At 36.2% G+C, this 24,966-nt stretch overlaps 1 protein-coding gene across 29 annotated transcripts in view; it reads right to left on the bottom strand.

Moving 5' to 3' along the window:
* Window positions 1–225: 225 nt before the first annotated feature.
* The window catches only part of TRDN (triadin), a 362,517-nt gene continuing 337,776 nt past the window's right edge, over window positions 226–24,966 (bottom strand). For 21 of the 29 annotated variants that reach the window (XM_057311074.1, XM_057311076.1, XM_057311086.1 and 18 more), the window contains 3 exons: window positions 7,788–7,829; window positions 5,662–5,697; window positions 226–2,614 (listed from right to left, as the gene is read on the bottom strand). In XM_057311074.1, coding sequence (XP_057167057.1) covers window positions 2,475–2,614; window positions 5,662–5,697; window positions 7,788–7,829 — 218 coding nt within the window. In that variant the 3' untranslated portion in view covers window positions 226–2,474. The remainder of the gene's footprint in view (window positions 2,615–5,661; window positions 5,698–7,787; window positions 7,830–24,966) is intronic. The other 8 variants (XM_057311078.1, XM_057311080.1, XM_057311079.1 and 5 more) reach the window with 1 other exon arrangement.

Here is a 24,966-nt window from a genome sequence, read left to right as displayed (position 1 = left end):
CAGGGGCGCCTGGGTGGCACAGCGGTTAAGCGTCTGCCTTCAGCTCAGGGCGTGATCCCGGCGTTCTGGGATCGAGCCCCACATCAGGCTCTTCCGCTATGAGCCTGCTTCTTCCTCTCCCACTCCCCCTGCTTGTGTTCCCTCTCTCGCTGGCTGTCTCTATCTCTGTCAAATAAATAAATAAAATCTTAAAAAAAAAATAAAAATAAAATGTAAAGCACAAACTTGAAAGGACTAGAAATACTTTATTTGATGGAATCATTCAAACAGATGAGAGTTTAGTTAATGTTTTCCAAGTGCTAGCATCATTGTAACTTTGAGCGGATAAATCTTAACAATCATAATTAATGTTGTTTACATCTTAATTGGTTTGTTTAAATTCCAATTACAATAAATTGTCATTTTTACTTTTTATTAGTTTTTATAATGACAGTGAAACAAACAATGATACAATGAAGAAAAGCACTCAGAGGAAAAATTAGTGCCACATCCAAAAGTATTATTTCAGAAATTTATTTTGATGTCGTATTTGTATTAAGATACATTGTCCACAGTACATCTGTGAGGTATCAGGTTGTTTGTCTCGCTCCCTATTTCACACATAGGGAAACAAGCATAGTCCATTTAGGAAGTTTTCCAAGGGCACACATTGTGTCAGGACAGCATTGGGAATACAATACATTTCTGATATTTTTCTTACACAGTCCCATGCCTAACATAGTGCCCTAGACAGAGTAAGTACTCAATAAATATCCATTGAATGAAAGAATGGATAAACCATTCTCTGAGATCTAAACAACTGCCACATTTGCCCTTCTTCATTAAATTGGACAAGCTGTAGGAGCAGTTGAGCAGTAAACTTTATCCACTGTCCTACCCACGTGTTTCCATTGCTACATGAAGGAGCTTTGCAAGATGATACCATCTTGTCAGTCCTGAAGTTACACGCTGCAGGTCCCCCCAAAAGAGTGTCATTAATCTTGGTTCATTATAAAGTTGGCTTTTGTGGCGTGAGTTGGCACACACTAGCATGTGCCTGAGACCAACTCTTTTCACCAAAGTCACTGAAAATCCATTATTGATTCTGAATGTGTTACTGATGTTCTAGCATCATGTTTTAGTAAAACAGTGTTCTAAACTGGACTTAAAGAACTTAGTTGCAGTCCTTGAAAATAAATCAGTCACTTGACTAGTATTGGCTCTGGCTACACCACCAGACGGTAATTACAATTCCAGAAAGGATAACTTATTTCCTGAGTTAATTTGTCATAAGTTGAGTTGCAACTGTAAACATGATAAAGGTCACAGTGGCATAACTTTTAACATTGATAGAAAAATGTGGTAAAGAACATAAGTGTTCGTATCACCAGGAGACAAAAAGATGACAAAATCAAAATAGTCATTCCCAGTGATGTATCATCAAGTAAGTTAAAGATTGTCATTCATTTCATTGGCACTGATAACCACTCACCTAAAAAACAAGTAAGACATCTCATGAAGCATTTATGGTTAAAATGCATTTCTTTGATTTCGATGACATTCATTTATATATTTACATATACATGTATTTTTTTTTTTTTAGAAAGAAAACCTATTTAATTGCACAGAATGATCCTATTAAGGTGAAATGAAATACTTCTGCATCTGTCACCCAAATTTAGTGATTGATCTAAAATTTCACCCAGGTGATATTTTCATTAGGGCATTAGTCTGGAGAAATCTGAAAATGCTACATCTCATTTGCTTTTATTTTAAACAAATGATTCACCAGACCTGCCTAACTGGATGGTATATTTCTACAGAAGTGAATGTCCTAATTGTAATTCAAGACAAATCTTAGAGATAACATTTCTACCCCATCTTACCATGTCCAAAGTTCAGAGATATTTTGAATTCTATCTGACAGAGCATCACAAGGAACTTAACAGACTCTTTGGTGCAACTATTATCCATTCTTAGAGCATTACCACAACTAAAATTGAAAGAGACGTAAATAAAATTAAACTATTCAACATCAACTTAGTGGGCAGACTACGTTTACATGATAAAGAGGACTTTTGCATAAGCTCCTGTACTCTTTAAACTGAAAGCAGAGTCTGTGTTGTCATTTAGAAATGTACCTAACTGAAATCGGAATTCCATTTTGTCATTGTGTCAATTATGTTTAAAAGACCATTATTAAGTAAACTTTAAATTAACCTGTGAGTAACCCTACAGTGAGTAGAAATAGAAAAATATAAGCATCCACGCCTAGCAACAAACACAAATAACAGATTCTTGAATGCCAGATATTTCAACGTTTGCTTATCATTCAATCCCTTTGCCCACGCTTTCTCTCTAGACCAGGCAGAAGAGTAAAACATTTTTAGAGAAATTCCCCAGATTCATGATTTCAATTGTCTATGCCACTGCAGACAAACAGAAGATCCTATTTTCAAAGTCTTGAAGCACTTGTAAGGGCCCTGTGTGTGTGTCTACTGTCCTTGTTGCTTCTGTCCTGGAGAACTTGGTCGGTCAGAGCTCTCTCCAGGATGGTGTGCAGGAGTGACAGGAAACTGAAATCCATAGCCATTGTATCCATCCAAGTAGACACATTGGAAGAAACTGATGGGGCCTATGGAATAGAGCACGATAACTTGTTAAAACAAGCAGAATACAAACAGGAACAAAAGTGAAACACAGATCGTACGATGTAGGTGGACATGGCTTCTTCAGCTACATAGCCTTGACGATAACTAGAAAGTTAATAAACCATTGTCTTGGATTCCTCACGAGTAAAATCAAAACAATAGCAAAAACTTCCTAGAAATGTTGTGGACATTAAATCAGTAAATAAATGTGAAGCACTTGAAATCTTTCCTGGCACATAATAAGCCCTTAGTAAGTGATAATAAAAATGATCTGGCACAGAAAGTCAAAGTACTTAGGTGATAGGAATCTATTGCTGTGCACCACACTCAGAAAAACTGTTACATAGTAACCGATTTTAACACATGAGCTTATCAATATGCAAAGTAACTGACTTTTTGTTTTCTTTCAGTGTTTTAATAAAACCACAGAGAGCCTTGTGGTTCCTAGAGTCTTGAGGTTTTCCATTTGCCCTTACTCTGTAGGCAAGTGCTCTCCTGCGATGGCATAGTTACTTTTTCTCAATGCTTCCAGGTAGCAGCTCTGCAGCCAGAGCAGCAAGCACCCCAGAGGTGTTAAAGACAAGCAAGGCAGTGTATGTAGTGCCATGGGTATGAGCTTGAGCTGCCAACGCTCCTCGTGCTCCCAGGTAGCAGCTTTGTTAAGAGATGGTGACTTGAGCTTCTCCAAACAATCACGGGCACTTACTGACTCTTCAGTGTTTTCCATTTTATCTATTTGCCTTCTATTAACAAACCACTTTTTACTGATGGCCAGGAAAGAGAATGACCATTGAAGCAACTGCTACGTGGATTATGGTGACGTTGGCCAAATCCATATGAGCCTAAGGGTTTATGAAGCAGAATAAAGCAAAGCATGGGTAGAAAGCAGCTGAAGGAAGCAACAAGGGATTATTTTGATTTCATCTCTCTGGGTGTCAGCTGACTTGGAATCACTCGTTCTCAGTGATGAAAGTAGTTTGGAGAAATCTTGAATTTAGTTCTTTCCTTTCTACTTCAACTCATCCAGAATTATTATTATTATTATTACTATTATTATTTAGTGCTAGCTTCAGAGAGAGGCAGCAACACAACCTGCCCCCACCCCCGAGGTCATGAGTGCTTGGGGGTTTGATGGGCTACTGACAGGGATGGCAATAAAGCTGGGCTGCACCAAAAGGAATGGCAGCCCCAGGGCTAATAGCGGGAGTCCAGCAGAGACAGGCTACCTTCCAGCTGAACCCTACCAGACATGGGCACAGTTCTGACACATCTACTTAATTGATGTTGATAAGCTGTTAATGAAAATATCGCTATAGTTGCAAATCTTAGAGCTTATATAACAGATTCAGGAATATCAGACTATAGAACTACTTTATAGTAAGATGAAAATAGGAAATATTGTTTTTCTACAGTAAATCCCCCAATTGAACTTAAACATTTGATAATTTTTTTATTAAAAATATTGAATTGATTTATTCATTCATTTATTCTCATTTAAACTTTTAATTTTGAAATCACTACAGAGTTGCATGCAGTTGTAGGAAATAATACAGAGAGATTCCCATATATCCTTCACCCAGTTTCCCCACAATGGTGACATCTTTGCAAAACTATAGTATGATATTCCAAACAGAAACTTGACATTGATATAATCCACCTATCTTTTTGTATGATGGTTTTTTTTGAATTATGTTTTAATATTGATAAAATAAAAGACTTCAGCTGTTTATGTGACATAGCCACAAATTTATTACCAGTAGATTAACAATTAGGAAACTACAGTTTAAACCAGAAATATGCCCAGTTTAATTTTACAGGTTTTGCAATAATATTGAAAAGTGTTGTTAAGACTGCTTATTTCCCCACATTTCTCACAAGATGATGGTATGAGGGGTTATAATGACTATCTCCTTTGCCTGCTGCAATGGTCCCAGCATCTAACACAGACCTTGAAACATAGTAGGCACTTAATATTTGTTCAATGAATCAACTATTAATGCAGAACAGGAGGCATTTGCTATTGTAGTGGGCATTTTCATAATTTCCTGCAGAAATACATTAAGGAAATATTTAGAATCCAGAGAACGTTATTGATGTCATTTTCTCAGAAAATGTCCATTCTTTACTTTAAAATCATTTCTTAAATGATGGGTGGCTCAGTTGGTTAAGCACCTGCCTTTGGCTCAGGTCATGATCTCAGGGTCCCGGGATCTAGCCCACATAGGGCTCCCTGCTTAGCAGGGAGCCTGTTTCTCCCTCTCCCTCTGCCCCACCTCTCGTGTTCCCTTTTTCTCTCTCTCTCAAAAGAATAAATAAAATCTAAAAAAATTAAAAAACCAAAATCATTATGTGAAACAAACTTGTCATACCTATTTCAAACATTGCTTCCTTTGGTCTGCCCAGCAATGACTTTAATGCAAATGTGAATGTAAAATGGATTGCTTTACCATCTGAAGAAAAATGTCTAATTTGGAAGTACCAGAATAATGAGAATCTTGGATATTGAATTTTGTAACTGCAAATGAATGGTGATTGTATTCTAAAATCAACTATCCCGAAGATTGAATATGAAGAGCCTGCCATGTATCTGGAAAAACCAAAAAGGACTTTCGGTCTTAGAAGTGAGTTTCTACGCAACTGAATTGCTGAGTCCCATTTCTACATTTTTTTTCTTTTTGATATAAAAAGTTTAGCTTATCACTTCAGCTGTCTCATTACAAAGCAGACAAGAACACACATTTAAGCAGAGGTTCGGTGAGAGCGCTCAGGATCGGAGCCGTGTGGAACATTTTGCCAAACTGCCGCCCCAGTCAGCACTTTGTAATTCGTCCAAATACGTGCTTCTTGCCTGACACAAAAAGTGGTGAACTTCTTTTCAAAATATAAATGACCTATTTTAATGTTATTCTTCGTGTCTGTGCTAAACATCTTTTTCTTCTAATACTGGTCTTAAGAGTCTTAAAGACTCAATTTATACTTAATACCTTTAAGATAGAATGATTGCATAGTTTTAATGTAATTACAAACTTACTTTTTTGCCTCTTAGTGGAAGACACATCTTCAGCTTCTAGTGGGTACAAAAACATGAAAGTAAGTAATGTGTGCAAATATGTAGGGAACTGAAAATGTCTAAACGGGTGCACGATATGAAAGAAACAGGAGTTAATGCCCTCCTTATCATATACACTAGGTTTTTATGCAGATTCTGCTCAATCTCTCACTATACCATTTTATAGGTAAGAACCAGTGGTGGAAGAGGAGCCAGTGGAAGAAAAGAATGTGTGTTTGACAGGCAACTGTTCAAATAGGAAAACTGGTCCTGATGTGCTGGATGTTAGTGGAGGAAAGCTAGTTGACACACATTCCTTTCTTGGAAGAGGTCTTTGATGTTCGGAGTTATAATAGGGTAAGAGTGAGCTGGCTACAGGATGAATATTTCAGTCAAAATCATTCTGAATTTTTGAGGGACTTAAGTTTTTAGTGATCACTCTTGCCAAGAAAGAATATCAGCAGACTGGTGTCCTGTATCCTTCCTTTTCTCGTCTGGCTCAAGGATTTTTCTGCTGTAGGGATACACACCATGTATTTATCTAGTGCTGGAGAAATTAAAGCTATCTATTCAGACCTCTTTCTCTAAGTTAGAAGTTCTTTTTTTTTTTTAATAATAATTTTTTATTATGTTATGTTAGTCACCATAGAGTACATCCTTAGTTTTTGATCTAAGTTAGAAATTCTTAACTGGTGTCTATATTTGGGCTTTGGGAGGGGGTTTCCTGTAAAACTGTGAAATGTTACGGAGATGTGTGTGTGTATGTGTGTCTTTCATCCAAAGGTAGGTTTTAGATTTCATCAAGTTCTAAACGAGTTCAAGGACCTTTCTTCTCAAAGTGTGATCCACATACCAAGAGTTTCACTATTACTTGGAGACTGATACAAAGGTAGTTGTTAGGCTCCAACCCAGATTTATGCCATTCTAAAAGATTGTCAGAAGAATCATATATAAAATAGTTTGAGAATCTCAGCAATGGTCTAGAAGTCAAAAACATATTAAGAGTTGTTGTTTTTAATAATTCAACTTTTAAAAAAATCTAAAAATTCAGTATTCAAAAACGTATCTTAGGACAAGTATAAATCATTTCATAAGCCTCAGATGTCCATTCCCTTGTGTCTTTCCTCAAAGCACTGTTTTCTACACTGTTAATCAATTCTGGGCACTGCTATAGTACTTATATTTTCATGGCAAGAACAACTCTTAGGTAAGCTCTATTATGTACAAGAAAGTTTGGAAGCAGAATAGAAAATATCTATTATATAACAAGCCAAACTAGAGAGCCAGGAAACCCTTCAGGGAACACACACACACACACACACACACACACACACATCAAATTAGTTGAAACCTTTACAATACAGATAAAGAAATTTAGTCCTGAAAAGACTTGCTCAAGATTATGCATCTGGTTGTGGCATATTTTTCTGAGGCTCGTCTTGCCTTCCTCCCTCCCTCCCTTCCTTCCTTTCTCTATGTCATTGCTGTTAGTATAGGCAAATTCTTTCAAAATTTCTTAATCAAAATATGTCAGGGGTGCCTGGGTGGCCCAGTCAGTTAAGTGTCTGCCTTTGGTTCAGGTCATGATCTCAGGGTCCTGGGATCCAGCCCCATGTCAGGCTTCCTGCTGGGTGGGGAGTCTGCTTCTCCCTCTCCCTCTGCCCCTCCCCCTTGCTCATGCGAGTCTGCTCTCTCTCTTTCTCAGATAAATAAATAAAAACTTTCAAAAAAATACATCAACTTCATCTTTGAACACTTATGTGGTCCTCTTCCTGTCAAATAGCTTCCTCACAATTCTTGGTGAGATGATAATTTTGAAATATTGTTCCTGTAAGCAGACTGGACAATAAATGCATCTAATAATTACTTTTAAATAAACCCATGTCCAACGACTGCCTTCAGTATGTGCAGATATGCATATATATATATGTATTTTTTTTTCCCCCAAATAATGTAAAACAGCTGTTTGTTTGAAAGACAGGCCTACCATCTAAACATTACTTAGGAAAAGCTGAGGACTAGATCAAGAATAGTTTAATAAAACAGACAAAACATTACATGTAGCCTTAAGAGAAAATTCGTAAATACACTGAAGATCACAAGCTCACCTTTAGCTTTCTTTGAAGCTGATACATCTTCCAAATCTTCTCCTAGAGAGTAAAGAAAGGACACATCAATCTACAGTCTATTTTCCAGATTTCCCAAAGAGGAAATTTCATATTTAAAGATTTTTGAGTCATAGGATATCTTACTCTATGAACTCAGCATCTAGTGTCACTATGAACAAAAACTTCCAGACAAACAAGGCAACATCTCTGACCGTGAGAAGGTGGGGAGGAAATGGATACCATGCCGGGCTGTGGTCAGCAGTCTGGCAAAGGCTGACTATGGAAAGAAGGGCCGGCAGTGACTCCCAAACACGCCTGTCCTCTCTGACTCCTAAATCTCCTTCCCCAAACCACTGGTGCTTCTGGAATTTAGGAAACTTGAGGTAAATAGCTTCATATCCACAAGCTGGATCCTGAGAAAAATATCCACCCACATATTTTATTAGTGGACTGATTAGATTTAGTCTTTTGACAATTATAGAGGCCATTAAAAGACATTAAAATTTGAACCAAAGCTCAATACATAAACAATGACTCTTAAGGTACATTATGTGAATTACTTGGTGTTTTGTGTACAGGCACATATAGAATAATGTGGAAGGAATCTTAAGTCAGAAATAATTCTAACACAATACAATTAAATGATCTTTAAATATTCACATGAACTTTTTAGCATTCGTAATGATCTGAAGAGGGTTGGTTTTCTACCATTTATCCAGATTTTGCATACCAGCTGCTCACTAATAAATAGAGAAGGGATAAAATAGGTCAGAATGCAAATTTTCTTTAGCAAGAAAGAAATGTGACCTTTAGGAAGAGATGTTATTATGTAAAAGAGCAAAATGGGGAAAAGAAATGAAATTACTAACATTTTTTTGCAGTGACTATTTTTAAACTATTTATTTAAAATTTTATTTTTTTAATTAACAACCTTGGGGAAAAAGTCACATCAGGACTCAGAGGCAAAGACAGAAACCCAAAAACAGCTTTTTTTTTTTCCTTGTCAGGCTGGAGCAGAGTTTAAACCGGGCAAGAACCACTCCAGCTCTGGCCACAGCTTCCTCTCTACATCTGGGTCACACGTATGTTGGTTGCAAACCGGCTTCACTTCATTCAGGAACCTAGTTCAGGGCATTCATAACCTCCTCAATCTAAGCATCCCTTGCTCCTGCCCTTGACAGTGTCACTTAACTGTGGACTGGACCATCCGCTTGGTTCACTGCAGCGAATTATTAAAATTTCAACCTGATTGGTTTAGAAATATTTCAATGTAAGCTTAACACAATTAAATATTGGATTAAATAACCATGGTCTTAAACTGCCCAGTTAGCAGCTATGAATAAAGAAAAGGTATAAATTGGGTACATGATATTTTGAAATAACTTTATAATGGTATTTTAAAAATGATGTCAGAGTTCTTAGAAGGGTCAAATGATACCTATATTTTCACCTTGTAGCGAGAATCTGCTAATTTCTATGGACAATGTTTATAAAAATAAAATAATGCCAGGTTCTTGTACACGAGAAATATAGATTTTATTTTTGTAGATTATAGCACACTTAAGACTAAGATACTTATTCTCTGGATCCATTTGTTATCCCTGGAGAAATAAATATGGGTAGAATAAAAACCTTAGCTTCTCTTTTCCAAATTCTGTATTCTGACCCAGCATAAACTAGCTACGAATGATGAAAGCTGGTAAGAAGTGAGTCACATGTCAATTCTCAGGCTAACAGGGAAAACAGAGACACAAGAAGGCAAACTGCAAGCCTGGGGCAGTTGCTATAGCGATGCAGTCTCTGTGAATGCAACTTCACAGCAACAGAAATTTACTGAACTAGGAGTAATGAATGTACTGTGATGGTCACTGCTTAGAATACAAAAAAGAAATAGCATACTTACAGTTCATTTACTTTTATAACTTGTGCATTGATTAGGTGAGTGGTGGTTTGAATAAAACAAATACTTGACTCTAAAAAGGTATAGTCATTACCACAAAAGAAGTATCAACATGTGCCAATGGAATTTTAAGGACTGACTTGCTTTTTTGGAAGGGACGATCAGGAAAAATATTTCATGAAAGAAGTCTAATTTATTTTTACTTTTTTCTTTTTTTTCCGTTGGAAGGTTTGCCTGAGGAAATATACTTGAGATGTGGAAAAAGTCAAGAAATATCGATATATGACAGCCACATCCAACTTTGGAGTTGAATAGGAGAGGTGTTTCAATCTTTTGTTAAATTTGCATAAGAATAAGGAACGTGATGTTTTACTTTCGTCAGCTTTTAGGGTCAGATCGGTGCAGATACCACACTTGAGTCTGAAAAATAAACATTCTAAGCTGCTAAAAGTGAATAATTTGATATTTGTTGCCTTAGAAGTCTCTGAGCTGGACAGTGTGGTCTCCAAGCCAAACAGGACTGACAAAGGTTCCTAAGCCTAAGGACAATGACCGGGAAGCAGAATCAGATGATGAATTAGAGGCCTTGGGGTTCTGTGATAAGCTGAGTGTACCCGCATCTTGTGAAAGGGAAGGGAAGGAAGAATTACCCATATCTTATCATTGAAACATCACAGCTATTAGGACACTGATTTTTTTAAAATGATTTGTATACCTTGTACAATTCTAGAGCACAATGAATTTTATTTTCTGCACATATCCCTTAATAAATGGTATCTTTTCATTTAAAAAGTATTCTTGAGGGAAATCATATTTTAATGTACTTTGTAAAAATAACAAGACCAAAATATGAGAGAATGGATTCAGAGAAAGAAATTGGGAATGTATTTTAATAATCAACATAGAAACAATGATTTCTGTGACTAGAAGTCACTGAAGAAGTTGAGTGTAAATGATGCTTTGTAGGTAGAGTTGAATGGGATGGAACACATGTGAATGCAAAAGCTTAATATAATAAGGGATAGCATCATGCATTTTTTGAGTTTGGAGGAAGACAGTGGTGCCCTTCCCAGCAACAAGGAAATTCCAGGAGGCACTCATTAGCTGGGGATCATGAAAAGTTTAATTTTCTAGGAGTTCAGTTGTGGCGTTGGCTGGTCATGAAATTGCGAATGTCTAATAGGAAGAAAGACAGAAGGCAGGATGTCTGGAAAAGTTTAGAAGTGACATGCATTGAGTTAATAGGCAAAACTGAGTGAGTTGAGAGGTCACTTTTAATGACAGCAATGATATTCAATATTTCTTGACACCATCTGTTGTGCCTTATTATTTCATGTGTGTTAGGACATTCAATTCTGACAACTCCTTTGTGAGGTAGGTGCTCTTGCTTTAAATCTCCTGTACAGATGGGGCAGAGAGGGGTTAAGTACTGTCCAAGGTCACAGAGTGAGTTAAGTGGCAGGACTGGACCAAACACTACAATCTACCTGGATCAGAGCCACTTGAATGAGGATTTACATTTTTTTCCCAAATAGTATACCTGGTATGTGCCAGCCACTGTTTTAAGCACTTTATGAATAATAACATATTTCACCTCCTTGGGAAATCTGCGAAGAAGATACTATTACTGGTCCCATTTTGTGGGTAGGACAATTGAAAGCTACAGACTCAGTTCCCAGAGCTAGTTAGTGGGGAAAACTGGGATTCAGACTCAGGCATTCTGGTTCTAGAGGTTGCGTTATGAATCACTGTGCCATTCTCCCCCTTGAGGATGGCCTCCTAAACCCAGTTCTCTCTGACCCTAGAACGTACGCATTACACTGCTGGCTGCACGGACCATGAACTTGTGCAGAGCAGAGATGAAGGACTGTCCCTCTTCCAACAATCCATTCTCCTTCAGAGCGTATGAATAGAAGAGTTACTTAGCTGTAGTTGAAAATGATAATGACAATGAAGAGGAAAATATATCTGTTCTGTTTGCCGAAACACTGTAATTTAGGCAATCAGATTCCAAACAATTAAGAATGAAAGTATTATCCTGACTTTCAAATTGTAGACTCCATCCTTTACTCATATAGAAACTTATATTAAAAATAAAAACTTAGATTCAAAAGGAATCACAAGTATTAATGAATCCATTCTCTTATCAAATTCAGACATCTCTCCTGTAACAGAGTCACATGGGAGGTCTTGTCTGCGTGGCTACCGTTTCAATCTTTTAAACATTTTGACGTCAAAGTCTGGCTTTTGTATAGCTCTTTTATACTTATTGAATTAAGGCTACAGACACAGGGGTTCTTAGAGAACTATTAGTTTATGAAAACAATAAAATTATCATGATAAAGAGGTCTAAATTTTGTATTTTCAAGTAGTGCTTGGATCTTCTCATTAACTGAAGGGATTTCTTCTTTGTCTCAATTCCACAATGTGCCTCATTTCACCTAAGTGTCTGTTCCAATACTTAAATATATGTATATAAATTTATAAACATAAATGTGTATTCTGTGACTGAGTGTAATGCCCTGAAAAAAAAAATCAGAAATTCTCTTTTTCCTTTGCCTGAAAGTATTTGTTGAGCTCCAAGTCTGATCTCCAGCCATGCATCAAAAAGAGAGTCAGAGCAGGATGGGACCTTAGGAAAGTTCAGGAGATAAGTCTGTGTCTGCATGGAGTCGAGGGTAGCCTTGGTTCTAACAGGCTGAAAACAGATATAACTTAGACAGCCAATATGTTGGCATTAAGGAGACTCTGTGTGTGTGTGTGTGTGTGTGTGTGTGTGTGTGTGTGTGTGTGTGTTTATATAACATACAAATATATATGGATATATATTAATATATGTGGGTATATATTTATATAGCATTGAAATGAACACTAATTAAAATTTGACTGAAGGGGAATACTAAGAACATGAAAAAATGTGGAGTCTAGTCTCAGTTCAATGATAGGTATGGTGTATAATTGCATGTATTTTCATTTTTTAAAAAGATTTTATTTATTTATTTGACAAGACAGAGAGAGAGCGAGAGAGCACAAGCAGGGGGAATAGCAGAGGGAGAGGGAGAAGCAGGCTCCCCCTGGAGCAGGGAGCCTGATGTGGGGCTCAATCCCAGGACTCTAGGATCATGACCTCAGCCAAAGGCAGACATCTAACCGACTGAGCCACCCAGGTGCCCTTACATATATTTTTAAATACATGGACTTGATATATGAATTAGCAAATTTTATACCAAAAATTATTGATTTATTATTCTCAACAAGCAATCTTATCTTGGTTCCATGTCTTATTCTCCATAATGGTAGTTCTCAAATTTTTGGTTACAGAAACCCTTTACAATCTTAAAGAATTAAGGACCCCAAAGAACATTTGTTTATGTGGGTTGTATCTATTGATAATTAATGTAATAGAAATTAAAATAGACATTTTTTTTTAAACACAAGGATCCTCAAGCAAACAACTCCTTAGTCATAAGAGCAATGATGGTCTCACGTGCCATTTAGCCTTTGGAGAATTCCACTGTATACTGGTGAAAAAAATGAGAGTAACAAAGGTAAGTAATGGCCAACTATTAATACGTAAAATGTTTCAGACCACCTGAGAGGATTTTGGGGATCTTAGAGACCCAAAGACTATTACATTGAGAAATGCTACTCTAGATGAAGAATTCTATCTCTATGAAATAACCAACATATTACCAAAGGAAATAATTAAACATAAACCTGTCAAAAGGAAAGGTAATTATTAAAAAAAAAAAGTTCATTAGCCATATAAACCAATAACAAGTCAAAATATTTGAGAAAACAAGACAGTAAAAGTTATCTTTTGAGGAAAAAAAACTTATCTTATTTCTCTGACACAGAAACAAGTAAAACAATGCAAATATAAGCAGGATAGAGACAAACCAAAACTAGATTCTTCAAAATAAGAATTATTATAAAGGAAACAACTGATTGTATTTCCAGCTATTTTTTTATTTTATGGAAAAATTATTACATACAATAGCAACCATTTCTCAAATAACTAATGCTAATTTTGCATTAAAAGAAAAATTTTAAACTAATTTGAAATATACAGTGAATGTGAAATTTTTAGATTTAGGGTTAGATATCAATTTCTTGCTTGCTTGCTTTCTCTCCCTTTCTTCTTTTTTCTGTATTAAAACTATCCCTCCTAAATCTGGATAACCGGAATAAATTTAACATCATTATCACACATATGCATATTAATTAGAAAAATATATTTACAGTGGTTTTTAAAGGTTGTTGGAATCTCAGTTCCTTCTTCATATAGAAGGTTTAATTCATCATGCATGTTTTATGATGTATCTTATGTGTTTATAATATAAAAATATCTGAAACTGAATCAGTAATCAAAAAACTCCCAACAACCAAAAGTCCAGGACCAGACGGGCTCCACAGGTGAATTCTACCAAACATTTAAAAAAGAGGTAATCCCTAATCTTCTTGTACTATTCCAAAAAATAGAAGAGAAAAGGAAACTTTCAAATTCATTTTATGAATCCAGTATTACCCTGATACTACAGCCAGATAGACACAACACACACACACACACACACACACACACACACACACACACACGAGAACCACAGGCCAATATCTTTGGTGAAAATAGATGCAAAATACTCAAAAAAAAACTAGCAAAAAAACAAAAACAAAAACAAAAAATTAGCAAACCGAATCCAACAATACATTAAAAAAATTATTCACCACCATCAAGAGCGTACAACCTGGGGGGAGAGGCAGAGGGAGAAAGCAGACTCTGCTGAGCAGAGGGCCCAAAAATGGGGCTCGATCCCAGGACCCTGGGATGGTGACCTGAGCCAAAGGCAGACACTTAACTGATTGAGCCACCCAGGCGTCCCTAAGAAACTGACTCTTAACTATAGAGAACAAACTGATGGCTACCAGAGAGGAGGTGGGGCGATGGGTGAAATTGGTGATGGGAATTAAGAGTACACTTATCAAGATGTGGGGCACCTGGGTGGCTTGCGATCAAGCCCCACGTTGAGTCAGGTGTCACACTCAGTGGGGCGTCTGCTTGAAGATTTTCTCTCTCTGCCCCTTCCCCCACTCACATGTGTGCTCTCATTCCTTCTCTCTCAAATAAATACATGAATGTTTAAAAAAAAAAGAGTACACATATCATGATGAGCACTGAGTAATGTATAGAATTGTTGAATCACTATACTGTACACCTGAAATTAATATTACTCTGTGTGTTAACTACACTGGAAGTAAAATTCAAAACAAAATAAAAGACCAAAATACAAACATTTTCTAAGGGAACTTAAAGTAAATAAGAGCAATGTATGTAGCAGCAAAAAATAAAAAAATAAAAAAAATGCTTATCTTTAATTGAAAACAGCAAAGAAAAAGTAAACAGTTAAAGAAAAAATAATATAAAAATGTCAAAATTAAAAAATATTTTTAAAAAGATCAGTTTAGTTTTACAAAGTGTATATTACCTTAAAGTTTTCTTGTAGCTTATTCATTTAGGAAATTTCAGCAACAATGACTACAATGAGCTCTTTTTCTGTGCAGGTGCTCTACTAGGTACTTTACATATGTTTTCACTTAAGTCTCACAATACACGAAGAAATAGGCGGAATATCCTCATTTTCCAAGAGAACACTGAGACTCAGGGAATTTAAAATGTGTTAAACAACGCATTTTTAAAGTAGTAAAAGAAGGTATAAAGCTAATTTTCTAGAACTTCTAGAACCTTACTCTTTCAACTAAACTTTCTATCTCTACTCTCAGAGCACTTTGTTATGTGCCCTGGAAAAACCAAAAGTACAATGCTACCTGGAAGTAATTTGCAGTCAAGCAGAGAAAAAGAACCAGTATCCAAACAGATAAAAGATATTACGGGTTGAAAGGCAGTATATGACAATCCTCAAAATAGTGTGAGATGTTTTCAATGGTGGAACGGTCACTTCCTCCTACAGAGATCAAAGAAATTTTCTGGAAGCTATCTTGTGGGAGGTGGGCCTTGAAGAATCATGATGACCTGGAGATGGACTGTGAAGGATCATATGACCAGGAATGGGAAGAAAAATCCAGGAAAAAGGAATGACAGGATCGAAGGATGGAGGAAAATCAGGAACATGGAAAGTTGAATTGGTTTGATAACTCCCAAAGGTGTAGACAATAATTACAGAAAAAAGATTTAAAATGTAGTTTAAGACTGGATCGTAGAGGCTTTAGACCCTCACGCTAAGAAATGTAGAATGTACTGTAAATTCATCATGAGGAAATATTGAACACTTATTGTATAAATGGCCCCATCAATTTGAAGTTTTGGAAAACTTAATCTATGTTGTAGACATGAAATGGGATGACAGAAATCAGAAAGGGACAGGCTGGAAAGTCACTGCAATGGTTCAGAGGAGCTAACATGACCTGAGAACTGAATTAGAGCCAGAGACAAAGAGTGGTGATTAGTCAAAGTGGAACTTGAAGTTTTAGGTCCAAGTGACTGAAGAATGGAAATCATATGGCTATTCCCTTTAGGATTTGCTGGGGTTGAGGGATAGGAGACAGAAGGAAGGTACGATAGGAAGGTCAGCCGTGAACCTGTGCAGACAAAAGGTGAAGCCGGGAGTTGAAAATGTGGAGCTAGAGCTGATAAGGCAGGTTAGGCTTCAGAACAATTTGGGGTCTTATCCACAAAGAGGTGGATAGCAAGGTGGGATGACCCGCTGAGAAAGAGTGTGAAGAGAAGGAAAGAGAGCTGAGAGGAAAGAATTAATCCTCTGGAAAAAGAAAAAGCAGCAGAAGCCCACACTAAACAAATATGAAAAGAAGAGTCCGATATTATGAAAACCAAGAGAGGAAAACATTTCAAAAAGGACGAGAGACCAACAACATTGAGTGCAACAGAGACTGGGGAGAAGTGAGAAAGGTAATTAAGCTCAACAATTACGATGTCTGGGTTGAGCTTTAAGCGTGTTACTTGAGGAAAATGTTGGAGGGCAATACTCAGGTTGCCTAAAGAATTGGTGGGAGACTTATTTCAGAAGCGTGATTGTGAATGAAAGCAAAAGTACTTCAGGAAGCAGAAGGCACAAGGAAAATTTCATATGAGAGAATAGTTTGAAGATGTTTGCAGGTGATGGGAGGAGGGTTTCTTAGAGCAAGAACTGAAGATGCAGGATGGAGGGAGCCAACGTAGGGGGAGGCAAGAAGGGACGGGGTCAAGGAGAAACACGGAGTGATAAATCTCGGCTGAGAAGCAATGCTTCCCCTTCTGAGCATGGGAGCGTAAGGGTGGGTAAAATAATGGAAAAGGTTAAAAGACATTGTAATTTGGAGAGAAGAAAAATTTCAAGGAATCCACATTGATGGCGTAGATTGTGAATTTTATTTTTCTGGTTAAAGATAACATTTCCTGTGTAGTGGCCAGCCTGCTCTGTGTACTCTTAGCAAGCGTGATAAATAAATAAAAACTATCTAAATAATGCATGCATGTGTACCAGCGGTTACTGCGTGTTTATTTCTACTAGCAATCTATAGTGATTTGTGCAGATTTTCAAGAAATACTTACAGGTAAACAGCTGGGATCCTAGAGCATTGACACAAAGTAACTTTGCATGGATTTTTTTTTTTCATTTTTGCTCCTCTTATTTTATCTAATTCACTGCATCACTTTGTCTCTATAGAAATACCAAAAGCTTTAAATTATTTTCTCAATTGATTTGCTGAATTATGTGTAAATGGTTTGATGGAATATTACATTCTGAGAGTTAACATATCTTCAAGAAATCAGAAGAATCCATGGTAGTTCAAAGCAGCAGCTGATAGCCAGTTTATTTTCGTTTTCAGGTGTGAAAATCTCCTCTATACTATTTTTTTTAAAATGATCATGAGTTTTAAAGAAAGTTAACTGCTACACTGAGCAGTCTCCACAGAATTCTTGAGATTGACCTCAGGGGGTAATAAAGAATGCAGACAGTTCACATTGGGAAGTTTGCACACAGCGAAGCCGAGGGTGTTCAATAAACGTATGCAATCCTCTCTGAGTGTCTGTCCTGTCAGTCTGAGGATAAGACACAACTGTCTTGAGGGCAATGTCAGAGCAACTTAACATCATCAATAAATGAAGGAGGCCACATTGCTGGTACCCAAAGACGAATAATCAACAGTGACAAACATTTCACCAAATGTGCCTTCTACACAGACTTTCTCTGACGTCCAGCAAAAGAAGTGATCAGAGGAGGTAAGCACAACAGCTTGTACCTAGTTCGAGGCTTGAGCCAAGTTACTGCTCCATTTTTTGTTTTCTCCTGAAGCAAAATTTCCACGAGCATAATCACCCTTGCTCTAAAAGGTGGGATTGTTTTAAATCCACCCCAAAATGAATAAGATGTTTTTTCTCACTATGATTTTATCTTATCGTGTTATCCAATTTGACACAAAAGCTTAGAAACCTGTTCCTAACTAGGAAAAGTAACACAGCCTGCCATAATCATTACAGTCACCATCATTATCATCATCGCCCTCATGGATGCCAATTAATAAATCACTTATTAGACACTGATTATTACTTATGCACCTACTATTTTATCTTATTTAATCTCCCCCAAATTTCTATGAGGTAATATTATTATTATCCACATTTTAAAAATTAGGCTACCAAGCACAGAGATGTTATGTAGCTTTCCCAAGTTTACACAGCTTATAAACCAGTTTCCCTGTTATCAGCCACTAACCTATGATGACTTCTGTATTTCTATCATGGATTTGGTGATAATTTATTTTTAACAAATACTGCATTGATGTTAGTATTCATCAGCATTCCATTCCAGCAAGTGATCTCCAGTAATATTCCACCCCAACAAGGGTCCCCCAGCAAAACAAAACAAAACAAAACAAAACAAAACAAAACAAAACAAAACAAAAGTCAGTCATTGTATAAAATGATCATTTTTAGGAAAAAATATATATGCTGAAATAAGCTTTAAACTAAATGCTATAAGAAGGTATATTTTTCTTTATCAAAGGTTTGTGCATTATATGTATTAACTGAGATGGATTTGTTTTAAAGAAGATGAAATTTAGGATTCTATGATTAAGGATTATCTAAAGTTTTAATAACAAATTCTATACAACTGCCAGAAACTAGGACATCGGAGTTTCACTTTTTAACTTAGACAAGTAAGGCACAAATCTTGTTAAAACAAGATTTGTGGATAACATTAAAAAAGCAACTAATGGACTCTAATTCTAACTGATAAAATGATGGACAATATTAGCTATAAAATCATACTTTTTGTTGCAGTGCTGGGCTCAGAGAAGGTAAAGGAACCCTCCAGAATCCTCCTATCTGCCCTGAGAGCAGGAAAAAGAAAGCCCGCTGATACATGAAAGGGTAGGTCACCCTGTGGACAAGTGCATATATTAAAACTGCAACTCAGAAACCAAGTGTGCAAGGAGCAAACTGGGGGCACAGAGGCTGTGAGCCTTTGCAAAGCCAAGGATGGTGGGATGAAAATATAACCGCCTCTGGGGATTCTGAAAAGACAGCAACAACGCGGTATTTAAATCTCTTCCAAATCCCCTTGTAAAAACAGAGAGTGAGACCCATGAACAATATTTATAACAATATGAAATGAACCCTAAAATGCACGTGGGTTGGAACAAACAAATAGTCAAAACCTACCAGGTATTAGTGTTTGTAGGACAGGAAGCAGAGGGAGACAATAGGGAGCCTGAGGGACACTCCAAACATGGAACCCCCAAACAGCCAGTAGGTATTTCCTGAAAAGTGAGTAATGACAACTTGAGATCATCAGCTGAAACTGGGAGGGGCTTTGCCCAGTTCAAGAGCAGGTGAGCATAAAGGGTTCACCATGAGGTCTGAGTGCAGGTACCGTCAAGTACCTGTGACCTTGGGACACCTACGAGCCAGGGCTCACTTCCAGGACAGGACCCCACAAATGGTAAGAAACTGCTAGGAGTGGAATAAAAGTTGAGCAGGACAGGGACAATAGAGACAAAGAAAGATTCATTTAAATGAAAATGAGTATGAGCTCATAATAAAAGTTCTAATCACAGAAAGAAAGAAAACCGTCTTGAGGGGGAGTCTGAAGAAATAATAAACAACTTTACATAACAAAGTACTTCAGATACTGAAATTTTTATGCTCAAACTTTAATATAGATATGAAATGTTTTAAATAAAATATGAATTCAAAAATAAGACCAAGGAATAGGAGATTATGAAAATAACCAGTAAGACTTGAAAAGTAACTATTATAAATAAAAATACAAATTATATAAAATCTCACTGGATGAGTTAAATAAATACGATATAGAGCTGAAGAAATAGTGAACGTATGTTAAAACTGATCAAATTACACTAAATACAGCATAGAGAAATGAGGAGATGAAAAATTTGAAAGAGATCTTGAAAGAAGAAAAGGTGTGAATACCTAACATATTAATACTCAGCAGAAGGAAAAAATGAAGAGATAATATTTGAAGAGATAATGGCTATGAGTTCTCCAAACTGGTAAAAGGAAAAAAAGGACTCCATGTGTCCTGGAGGAATTTCACAGTAAAAAGAAGCTCTCACTCCATAAACTATAGTGAACCTGCAGTGGGTCAAAGGCAAAGAGAAAATATTTAAAGAAGACAGAGAAAAAGATAGATCACGTGGGAAGGAATGACAATTCGACTGGTAACAGAATTCCCCTGCCTTTGTGGAGAAAGAGAAATCGATACAGTGAAACAATACATCGAACGTGTGCAAAGTGCATAACCAGTGACCTAGATTCTGCGCCCAGCAACAGGTTTTCGGGAATGAGGATGATTTAAAGACATTGTCGGATAAATAAAAACTGAGAATGCTTTCCACCAATAGGTCTTTGCTCAAGACACTCTAAAGCGGGTGCTGCTGGAGAAGTATGAGGTCGAAACCAAGTCAGAGATGCAAGAGAGATCATAGTGTTAACTCTGAGAAACCTGCAGGGGAAGCTAGACACATATTCACGGAAGAAATACTACTGACACAATTTGACATTCAGATTCTTTGAAAGGTTAGAATTAAAATATTGAACAAAATTAGCATGAAAGTCAGCATTGGATGTAATGAAATTTAAATGTTTTAGCATCCTTCTCTTGTTGAGAAGAGGGTGTTTCATAGTAATTTTATTCTTCGTGCATAGTACAATGTCAAGGGTGACCACTAAAATAAGAGAAATAGAGTGTAGTCAATCCAGATAAGGAGAGACTAGAAAATGAAAAATAAAAACACATTTAGGGAAAAATGCTCAATTTGTAAAAGACAAGAAAGAATATAAAGAAGTGTTGAGAGGACATGAGAAATATAAAACAACAAGTAAGATGGTAAAAACTAGTTGAAATTCATCAGATTAAAAGTGAAAGTCATTGTACTGGGTAAAATAAAAAGTAAATTTTACCTTTATATTATTTACTAAAGATATATCTGAAACAAAAATGTCATGAAAAGACATAAAATAAAGGTTTGTAAAAAAAGTTCTGATAAAATACTAACCAAAAGAAAGCTGGGATAATTGTAATAATATCAGATATATGTCACTTAAAAAAAGGTCATTTTACTTACAAAAAGATCATTACATGGAATATAGAAGTTATCATGGGGAACCTGGGTGGCTCAGTCAGTTAAGTACCTGTCTTCAGCTCAGGTCATGATCCTAGAGTCCCGGGATTGAGCCCCAGGTCCGACTCCCTGCTCAGTGGGGAGTCTGCTTCTCCCTCTCCCTCTGCCCCTACCTCTGCTTGTGCACTCTCTCTCTGTCTCTCTAATAAATAAATAAAATCTTAAAAAAAAAGTTACCCTAAAAAGATAAATGTTCAATTCACCAGGAAGATATAACGAAGCTTGCATAGAACTTATAAAACAGCTCCTGATTTAAAAGTTGATAACACTACAGGGATAAACTGATAATTTTCCATCATAGTGGGAGATTTCAATATAATTTATTCAATTATTGATACTTCTAATATTCAAAAAATTAATGAAGATACAGGGTAATTGAAAAACAATGAAGCTTGACTCAATCAATATATAATCACACTTCCAACCATTAGAAAATACACATTATTCTCAATGACATATGGAATATGGAATATTTACTAAAACTGATAATATATTTGTTCATAAGATAGAGCTCAACACATTTTAAAGAGTAGAACATTTTCTCTGACCACTACACAATTAAATTAGAAGCTGGTTAAAAGAGGATGATCTTTATAATTCCCACAGGTTTGGAAATTTAAAAATAAGTTCTAAAACTTCCGTGTAAAATACTAAAGAATTTATTACAATGGAATTAAGATACACTTGCGACTAAATGAGAATGAAAATACTACATATAAAAGCTTGTGGGATGCAGTGGAAGTAGCATTTAAAGCTACTGCCTTATATGCTTATATTAGTAAAGGAGAAAGGTAGAGACTAATAAAATAAGCATCCATGTTAAGATGCCTAAAAATAAACCCAGAAAAATCTTAAATAAATTAGGAGGAAAGCAAATATCTACTGACAGTAGAATAGATTAAAATGTGTATATTCACAAAATAATATACTCTACAGCAGTAAGAATGAATAAGCTATAACTACACTAAAACACTGAAGAATCTGAGAACATAACATTAAGAGAAAAATATCAGAATATGTCCTATAATTTGATATATATGAGAGACCAACATGTGATAAAATTAGAAAAAAATCACCTTAATTAGTCTGAGATGACATAAATAAATTGATTTAGACATGAAGTAACCACTAGTTGAATTCAATCATTTTAGAAAAGATCATTAATTTAATTATTTATAAAAGGGAATTTTGGATAATTATGGATTCTTGTGTTTAAGAATTTATGAAAATTAGTTCTTTTTGCCACTAGATTATAATTTTATAATTCACAGACTCACTGATAGTTTGTCTTAAAAAGTGAAATATTCTTTCAGATAGGAAGTACATACTTATTAGTAAATTCTGGCTTCTTGAAATTCTTGAAAATTTTTCAGTGCAGGGACATATAATCAATGCAAAATAGGTCACACTTTTATTATGACAAATGATATACTTTAGTTATGTTTAATTATATTCTTTCAAAAGAAGTCTTTAACCTAAGTTATATCAAATGTGTACACTACGAAATGCTATGAAGCTGTACATCCTTGTTTAATTTTTACCTATTTCTTATTTTTTAGAAAGATTTATTTATTTATTTTGAGAGAGAGAGAGTATGCAGGTGGGTAGGGGCAGAGGGAGAAACAGTCTTAAGCAGACACCACACTGAGCATGGAGCCCGGACGCGGGGCTTGATCTCAGAACGCTGAGATCATGACCTAAGTGGAAACCAAGAGTCATAGGCTTAACCGACTGCACCACCCAGCTGTCCCTCCTTGTTTAATTTTTTTTCTAAGATTTTATTTATTTATCTGACAGAGAGAGAGACAGCCAGAGAGAGAGGGAACACAAGCAGGGGGCGTGGGAGAGGAAGAAGCAGGCTCCCAGCAGAGCAGGGAGCCCGATGCGGGGCTCGATCCCAGGACCCTGGGATCACGCCCTGAGCCAAAGGCAGATGCTTAAAGACTGAGCCGCCCACGTGCCCCCCTCCTTGTTTAATTTTTAAGCACCTTGTGCTTATTTAAATTTTCAGACAATTTTCCAAATAGCTTAATTCTGATATCTAAAATATTCACCAAACTTTAATATTGATGTAAATTACTTATTAATAAGCCATATTTATGCAAAAAGAGAAAAACGTAGAACCAAAAAATGAATAAGTGTTTTAAAAGTTAGAAAGCTTGACAAAGCAAATCACAAATATAAGTTATAAAGGAAGTTGTCTTAAACATGGAAATCCTCGCTACTCTTTTGCTGGGCTTGAGTTTCCTTAAAAAGTAATTAACTTCTAGAAAAGATTAAATTTTAAGTAAATCCTTAAAAAGTTAAATTCATTATCTTTGATATCAAAATTAGATCCCAGAGGCTTTACGATGATCCCCAACCTGTCTATGCAGATAATTTTGGTGAGTTGCTAATGGCAAAATGCTCACTATTCACATTCAGAGAAAAATGTTACAGAAAAAGATGCCAAAGTTAAATTTCCACATAGAGTCATCTCAAGAATGTTGTTACTATATCACTTCTTTCAAAATACTTATTTTAGGGGCATCTGGGTGGCTCCATCAGTTAAGCGTCTGACTTCGGCTCAGTCCTGGGATCAGCCGCACACTCAGTGCTCTCCCTCTACCCCTTCCCCTGCTTGTGCGTGCTCTCAATCTCTCAAATAAATAAATTAAATCTTAAAAAAAAATAAAATACTCGTTGTAAGGGGAAAGCCAACCTATCTTTACTTAAATGTTGACTACCAGACAATAAAAACAAAAGAACTATAGGTTTCTATAAAATTTTTTTCCTTGATACCCCACACCCATTGTTCTAAACACACTGTCAATGTCTCAGCTATGTCAAGAGCCTTGAATTACTCTAGGTGCTAGTCTTCCCTTGGCACCATTTGCCTTTTAATAATGTATGTTTTCATTCTTCTGTTTTATTTCATGTTTGCCTTTGGGCAACTTCCTGGGGAGTAATGTTTTTGGATGTACAGTTATTTCTTTTTTCAGAAAAAAGTTTTCAGAAGACTTAAAATATTAATATCAAATGGTCGTGCCATTTAAAATTCAAAAATGTGTTCATTTTGCTTTTAATTTTTAAGGTAATAGATCTTAAATATAATACAATCTAACATCCCTTTATGTCTTCCTCTGAATTCCATAGAAAGCAAGTTATTCATTAAATATTTACCACACCTATAAAAAATACAGAATAAAAATCAAATGGACATTTAGAATCAGAAAGCTACATCCATCAATTAAACTATAATCGTCTGTGAATTATGGAAAATTTGACTTCGCAATGTTACTTTCACTGATGCAATAAAAAGATGTTCATGTATTGCTGATTCTTATCAGTATCTTCTTTATCCCTACAATAAAACCCCAGACAGTTGAGAATCCAGTCCACCTGGATGGTTTCAAGCATCTCAATCAGAATGAACCAGAATTCAGGAAGTGATACCTTCGTTCTGTTTTATACTGATCCTTTTCCACATATTAACCTTCTCTTCCTTCCCAGCCAAAAAAATCTGGGAATGAAGGACAGTCTCTGCGCATCTAGTACCAAAGCAGAAAAACCAGTCTATCAGAGGTAGAGGACTTGGTCCCATCCAGAAGACAGGAGATGCGGGCACTGGAGTGGAGT

Source organism: Ursus arctos, unplaced genomic scaffold (assembly GCF_023065955.2).
Source record: "Ursus arctos isolate Adak ecotype North America unplaced genomic scaffold, UrsArc2.0 scaffold_13, whole genome shotgun sequence".
Lineage (NCBI taxonomy): Eukaryota > Metazoa > Chordata > Mammalia > Carnivora > Ursidae > Ursus > Ursus arctos.
The sequence above is the reverse complement of the archived record's forward strand: the minus strand, read 5'-3'. Positions and strand labels throughout refer to the sequence as shown.